Source organism: Branchiostoma floridae, chromosome 4 (genome assembly GCF_000003815.2).
Source record: "Branchiostoma floridae strain S238N-H82 chromosome 4, Bfl_VNyyK, whole genome shotgun sequence".
Taxonomy (NCBI): domain Eukaryota; kingdom Metazoa; phylum Chordata; class Leptocardii; order Amphioxiformes; family Branchiostomatidae; genus Branchiostoma; species Branchiostoma floridae.
The window spans coordinates 4874342-4881886 of NC_049982.1; the positions used below are offsets into that span (position 1 = coordinate 4874342).

A 7545-nucleotide genomic window follows, 5' to 3' on the forward strand; every position below is an offset into this window, starting at 1 on the left:
ACATGCTTCCCAAGTGGTTCAGAGTAGTGAATATAAAGTTCAAAGTTGTGAAGTAGAGAGTTTAAAGTTCAAAGTAGATGTAAATAGAAGGAATAAATGGAAGTAGTAGAAGTAAATGGTTTAAAGTTCATAGTACTTTAGAACAAAGTTTAAACAAGGACGTTATCTCATATAACGTCCTTGGTTTAAAGTAGTTCAAAGTACAACGTTCAAAATAGTGAAAGTACAATGTATTTACTGGTATTTGTGTTTGGAGTTCTCTAACAGATGTAGCAAGTTTAATAGTTAAATATTTTCTATGTGTTTTCATATTATAAAATTAAAAGTGTTACAATTACATATATTTCTTGTTTTCGTTGAGTTATTGCAACCAAGTTATAGAAGAATGTCACTGTCAGATGAAATAAAAACAACCCCAGAGGATGAAGGTTGCGTTCAATGATGTGATGATGTTACAGCTTGTAAAAAGTATATTCAGTTGTGCTTGTTTCATGTGGCCAGTCAATAATTGTGTATTCAACGGAAGTAATTTTATGAGTTATTCATTAAATTCGATGCCGTGACTGTAAAAGACGGCGCCCCATAAACAGTGTGTGGTGTGTTACAGTGTTTGCATCTTAGTAGAGTAGAGTAGAGTAGTAGAGTAGAGTTTCTTCGGCCAGGTAGGAAACGGCTGGTTCCATTTTAGGCCGCTCTTCACTTCTACGTCACAGTCAAATCTTGGAGAGGGGCTACAAAGTACTAAGTAGTTTAATGCAGAAACTAGTGTTTCTGACTCATCTATAAGGTCACAGTTGGGTCATGTACAATATATGGGTAATCGGGGAATAAAATCTGACCTCCATCCTTGACTACTTCCGGGTCGTAGAGTCCCGACTTCCTGTTCGTGAAGATACGCTTGGCTTGGTGTTTGGGGCCGTTTCTTGTCCGTGGAAAAGGAGTCCGCATTCATTCCGTAGCGAGTTCCAGTGTTTCATCAGGCATCCCTGTGACAACTACGTTCCAGGTAACACTTGACTTAACTTACTTGTGACTCGGTATTTAAAGATTTGTAGAACAGTGTATGGAGGGGAAAAAAGTTCGTGATTATGAGCGACGCCACGCCGGCGTGCATAAATTACTTTCTCTCTCATCGGGTCTTGAAACCTACTTTTCTTCTGTGCAGCTGCGTAAAGCATATCGTAGTAGGTAAAAAGAAAAATGTTATGAATTTGATGCTTGGTTTTGTTGTTTGGCTGTCAAAATTATGCAGGAGCTGGCCTTGGGAAAGTACAAAAATGTAAAGAGGGGAGGGTCAATAGGGGTTTTTGGATGTTGTTGGATTCGAGGGGTAAAAGTTGACGCTTTGTTGTAATGACTTGCACAATAAGTACATACAATGTTTTGAATCAATATTCAGTGACAAGGTTAACCGTTGATCATATGGTAAGGCAAGGAGGTTTCAACCTCCTTGGGTAAAGGACTCCAGTTACCTGTCTTAGTTAGGTGTACTGCAAACCCCTGCGTGCGCCCTGACCCCGAAAGTTGGCGCCCAATTCTCCCAGTGGGGGAGGGTGTGAGTTTCACGGGACGGTTCACTAACTGTTCCAGTGTTGCTCCAGAGACATGTAGACCTTCATAGAACCTACTTTCCAAGCAGACGTTAGTTTGAGCCTTGTTTTGATAATCTTTTTCATCTATTTTTTGGCTGTCATTTTGTCACATTTTTTTGTTTGCTAAACATAGAACCTGACAAAATAGAAATTGCTGCAAAAACGCCTATGTTTGTCCTAAGATGTCAAAATAAAGTTAAGAGCCTGGCCTCTTTTTGGAGAGTACCGGAATTGCTTACATTATATATCACACCTATTCTTAACAGCATTTCAGCTCTATTTGATTGTTTTGTTTTCATGCACAATTTGAAACTTTTGTGGCCATGCTAGAGTAAAAAAAAAACACTCCTATATGAGTGTTATGTACTGCAAGGGGCTTTGCTCCATACTCCATAGATGTAGATGTTGGTATCAATCTTGTAAATTGCAAAGCGCAGCCGACAAGATTGACAGAGAGGACCGGATTGGCTCCTTCATTTACCTCATGGTTGATAATCGTTTGTCTTGTCCTATGTTTGCAGAAGTTGATCCAGATATTGTTGACATGGCAACAGCAGACAGCATGCAGGGTTTGGATGACGTCAGGAGAGGAGCAGCAGGGGGTTCTGCCGACAGTGTTCTCACCTGGCAAGGAGACAGACGTGAGGAGTCTGGGGAGGAGTCCGGTAGGAGAGACAAAGGTGTGAGAGTGCACAGGTGTGAGGAGTGCAGCAAGCAGTTCAGTAAGCTGAGTAATCTGAAGAGGCACATGCGCACTCACACAGGGGAGAAATCCTACAGGTGTGAGGAGTGCTGTAGGCAGTTCAGTCAGCTGAGTGCTCTGAAGACTCACATGCGGACTCACACAGGGGAGAAACCTTACAGGTGTGAGGAGTGCAGGAGGCAGTTCAGTCGGATGGGTGATCTGAAGTCTCACATGCGGACTCACAGTGGACAGAAACCTTACAAGTGTGAGGTGTGTACCAGACAGTTCAGTGAGCTGGGTGCTCTGAGGACTCACATGCGGACTCACACAGGGAAGAAACCCTACAGATGTGAGGAGTGCAGCAGGCAGTTCAGTCAGCTGGGTCATCTGACGACTCACATGAGGACTCACACAGGGGAGAAACCCTACAAGTGTGAGGAGTGCTGTAGGCAGTTCAGTGTGCTAAGTAATCTGAAGACTCACATGCGGGCTCACACAGGTGAGAAACCCTACAGGTGTGAGGAGTGCAGCAGGCAGTTCAGTCAGCTGAGTGTTTTGAAGAGGCACATGCAGACTCACACAGAGGAGAAACCCTACAGGTGTGAGGATTGCAGCAGGCAGTTCAATACACTTAGTAGTTTGAAGAGACACATGCGGACTCATACAAAGGAGAAACCTTACAGGTGTGAGGAGTGTAGCAGGCAGTTCAGTCAGTCGGGCAATCTTAAGACTCACATGCGGACTCACACCGGAGAGAAACCCTACAGGTGTGAGGAGTGCAGCAGGCAGTTCAGTCAGCATGGTGATCTCAAGAAACACATGCATACTCACAGTCACAGGGGAGAAACCCTACAGGTGTGAGGAGTGTAGCAGGCAGTTCAGGCACCTGGGTGCCCTGAAGATACATATGAGGACTCACACCGGGGAGAAACTTTACAGATGTGAGGAATGCAGCAGGCAGTTCAGTGAGCTGGGTAATCTGAAGAAACACATGCAGACTCACACTGGAAAAACTGAATGTGTAAGGGACGGAACAGAGAGTTCTGTGAACTAGGAAGTCTGAAGAGACATGTACTCAGATGAAACCTACATGCGTTAAAGGAATACAGCAAGAAGTATGATAGGGAAGACAGGAAGAACCACAGTGCACTCTCACTAGTGAGGTAACACAATGGGTTACTGGTTAATCTCCAAGCAGATCCTACGGTAGCCTTAGATGGTATCAAAAGCTTCCAGAGGAGTGAAGCCAGCCTATGAGTGGGAGTGTATTTGGCTTCTCTCTGTTTCAGTGACGGCAGATCTCCGGTAGCCAAACACACTCCTAGGCCAGCTCCACCCCTCTGGCAGCTTTTGATGCTACTTTATGCTTCCGTAGGATCTGCTTGGAGATAAGTTATTGGTAATGCAGATTAATCTATCTTGACAGCCAGGGGCTGAATTGTGAGGAGCTTAGAATTGGTGAGACTGTTGTTGAAATGCATTGATTGTAACATTTCATAATTCACCAGCTAGATAGAGTTGATGGCAAGAGGTTTGGGGAGAATATCGACACTTTTTTTCAAAAGATCTTTTATCTGCTTGTTAATCTCTGATCTCCAAGTTGATAGTCGCAAATCTTTGTTATTTTGTAAAGTTAGCATATAACATTGACAGTTGTAGATTGTATCCCATGACATGCTTCCTAAGTGGTGGAAATACTAAGTTCAAAGTAGTGAATAGAAAGTTCAAAGTTGTTAAGTAGACAATTCAATGTTTAAAGTAGACTTGTAAAAGTAAAAAGTTTAAAGTTGTAGAAGTAAAAAGTTTAAAGTAGTAGAAGTAAAAAGTTCAAAGTTCATAGTAGTGTAGAACAAAGTTCAAGGTAGTGATGTTGAAAATTTTAAGTACAGCGTTCAAAGTAGTGAAAGTACATTGCATAAATTCCAATGTATTTACATATTACTGGTTTTTGTCTTTGGAGTTCTCAAACAGATGTAGCAAGTTTAAAAGTAGCAATTTTTATGTCGTTACGTTAAGCGTTACAATAACATAGGTACCTTGTTTTCGTTGAGTTTCACAACCGAGTTATGGAATAATTCCACTGTATGGTGAAATAAAACAATCCCAGGGGATGAAAATTACGTGTTTTTTTTTCAATGATGTGATGATGTTATAGGTTGTAGAGGTAGTTTGAAATTAACTTTTTCAGTTGTGCTTGTTTCTGTGGCTTCCTGAGAGAATGACGAAGTGTGGACCACTGGAAACCCTTCTTTATATATAATAGTCTATACAGGTCACCGGAGGGTCATGTACAATAGATGGGTAATCAGGGAATGAAATCTGACCTCCCGCCATGAGTACTTCCGGGTCGTAGAAACCTTACTTCCTTTCCGCGAGGATACCCGCTTGGCTTGGTGTTCGGGGCCGTTTCTCGTCCTTGGAAAAGAAGTCCGTATTCATTCCGTAGCGAGTTCTAGTGTTTCATCAGGCATCCCTGTGTTCACTAAGGTTCAGGTAAGGAGACTTGACTTGTGACTCGGTATTCAAACGTTTGTAGATCAGTGTACTAAGAAGGAGAATTGGGAAGAAGTTTCATGAATCTGAACACGCCGTTCCGGCATGCATAATTTTTTTTAGAGCTGGACAGCCATCTGGCCGTGAAACTTCTTTTGTGTAGCCGTGCAAAGCATACCTTAGTAGCGAAATAGGAGAATGTTATGAATTTGGTGCTTGGTTGTGTTGTTTGATTGTCAAAATTTGACTTCAGGAGCTGGCCTTGGAAAAGTAAAAAATGTAAACATGGGAGGGTCAATAAGGGTTTTCCAATTTTGTTGGATTCGAGGGGCAAAAAGTGACGCTTTGTCGCAATGACTTGTAAACTAGCTACGTACAGTGTTTTGAATGAATATTAAGTGACCAGGTTAACAATTGTTCACATGGTAAGGACTCCAGTTACCTGTCTTAGGTGTACTGCAAACCCCTACGTGCGCCCCGACCCCGAAAGTTCGCGCCCAATTCTTACATCTGGATTCCATTGTCGCCTTGAAGCAAGTGGGGGGGGGGGTGAATTTCAGGGGATGGTTCACTAACTATTGCAGTGTTACTCTCTAGACACCTGCACCTACATAAAACCTACTTTCCAAGCAGAGGCAAGGCTTATTTTTGATGTCTTTTTGATTTTTGGTTTTCTATTTTGTCAGAATTTCTTGTTTGCCTGCTGGAGAGCGAGGAATGCCTGAAAGAATTAAGAGCCGAACTTCTGCTTTGACAGTTCAAAGAACCAACAATCGCATACATCACAACGCATATCACTATCTCCTAGAGTTTGTATGGTTTCTCGTCTCAATGTTTGGAATTGTGAAATGCAGCTCACAATATCCAAAAATGACAGAATTACTAGTATAGTTGAAGCCAGTTGATTGCACGTCGGATAAATGCACACTTCAGTCAATTGCACGGAATCCCTAAATCCCGTGGCGGTGCGGTCCAACTGGGTAACTTCGCATTATTGCACACGCCGGATAATGGCACGGAATTCGCTGGCAAATTGGGTGTGCAATTAAACGGCTTCCACCGTACCTTGTTCAATTATCTCATGGTTGATAATTGTTAATCTTGTCTTCTATTTACAGGATTGATCCCGATATTGCTGACATGGCAACAACAGACAGCATGCAGGGTTTGGATGACGTCATGAGAGGAGCAGCAGGGGGTTCTGCTGGCAGTGTTCTCACCTGGCAAGGAGACAGACGTGAGGAGTCTGGGGAGGAGTCTGGTAGGAGAGACAAAGGTGTGAGAGTGTACAGGTGTGAGGAGTGCAGCAAGCAGTTCAGTCAGCTGGGTCATCTGAAGAAACACATGCGGTCTCACACAGGGGAGAAACCCTACAGCTGTGAGGAGTGCAGCAGGCAGTTCAGTAGGCTGGATAGTCTGAAGACTCACATGCGGGCTCATACAGGGGAGAAGCCCTACAGGTGTGAGGATTGCAACAGGCAGTTCAGTGAGCAGGATGCTCTGAAGACTCACATGCGGACTCACACTGCGGAGAAACCTTACAGGTGTGAGGAGTGCAGCAGGCAGTTCAGTAGGCTGGATAGTCTGAAGACTCACATGCGGGCTCATACAGGGGAGAAGCCCTACAGGTGTGAGGATTGCAACAGGCAGTTCAGTGAGCAGGATGCTCTGAAGACTCACATGCGGACTCACACTGCGGAGAAACCTTACAGGTGTGAGGAGTGCAGCAAGCAGTTCAGTCAGCTGGGTAATCTGAAGACTCACATGCGGACTCACACAGGTGAGAAACCCTATAGGTGTGAGGAATGCAGCAGGCAGTTCAACACGCTGAGTAGTCAAAAGAGACACATGCGCACTCACACAGGGGAGAAACCCTACAGGTGTGAGGAGTGCAGCAGGCAGTTCAGTGAACTTTGTGTGCTTAAGAAACACATACGGACTCACACAGGGGAGAAACCCTACAGGTGTGAGGAGTGCAGTAAGCAGTTCAGTCAGCTGAGTCATCTCAAAACTCACATGCAGACTCACACAGGGGAGAAACCCTATAGGTGTGAGGAGTGCAGCAGGCAGTTCAGTAAGCTCAGTAATCTGGAGACTCACATGCGGACTCACACGGGAGAGAAACCCTACAGATGTGAGGAGTGCAGCAGGCAGTTTAGTCAGCTGGGCAATCTTAAGAAACACATGGAGACTCACCATGGATAAACTGAAGGCGAAGGAATGGAGAAAGCACGTAGTTCTGTGAGCTAGGAAGTCTGAAGAGATGTGTACTTATATGAACCCTACATATGTTAAAGGAATATAGCAGGGAGCACAGTAGGCAAGATAGAAAGAATAACATTGCAGTCACACTGGTGAGATACCCTCAAGTGTTATGAATGGAGTCAGATCGGATACACTGAAGAAACACATGAACACATACAGTCATGACAGTCTCACAAGGCAGTAATCGTACAGAAGTTACAGACCAGAGCAATTTAGCCAGCAAGCAGTTTAGTAAGGCAAGTATGCCTACTGAGTGCAGAAATCAGTTCAGTCTTACTACATATGTCTTGGTGAGCTAAAGATCATACAAAGTTTGGATATGTAGACTACCACATACATTTTGTACTATATGTACATGTATAGTCTAATTGTTGGTTAAGTTAATTTTTGCTGTTCTTGTTGGTTCAGCTTTGGCACAACATTTCTTCTGTTATGTAAGAAATCTACTCTGTATCTTACACACTGTATACTTTATTGGTCATACTGTTATAGGATGTCCTATCTTAGTCG

The 7545-nt window shown here is 43.6% G+C and overlaps 1 protein-coding gene and 1 pseudogene across 1 annotated transcript; both read left to right on the top strand.

Annotated features, from left to right (window-relative positions):
* LOC118413064 overlaps window positions 1-7545 on the top strand; it is a 116702-nt pseudogene that overhangs the window by 50547 nt on the left and 58610 nt on the right.
* On the top strand, window positions 2074-7148 carry LOC118413051 (zinc finger protein 84-like). Its single transcript, XM_035816194.1, has 2 exons — window positions 2074-3036; window positions 6199-7148. The coding sequence occupies exons 1-2, from the start codon at window positions 2077-2079 to the stop codon at window positions 6973-6975; spliced, it is 1737 nt and encodes a 578-aa protein (XP_035672087.1). The 5' UTR covers window positions 2074-2076; the 3' UTR covers window positions 6976-7148.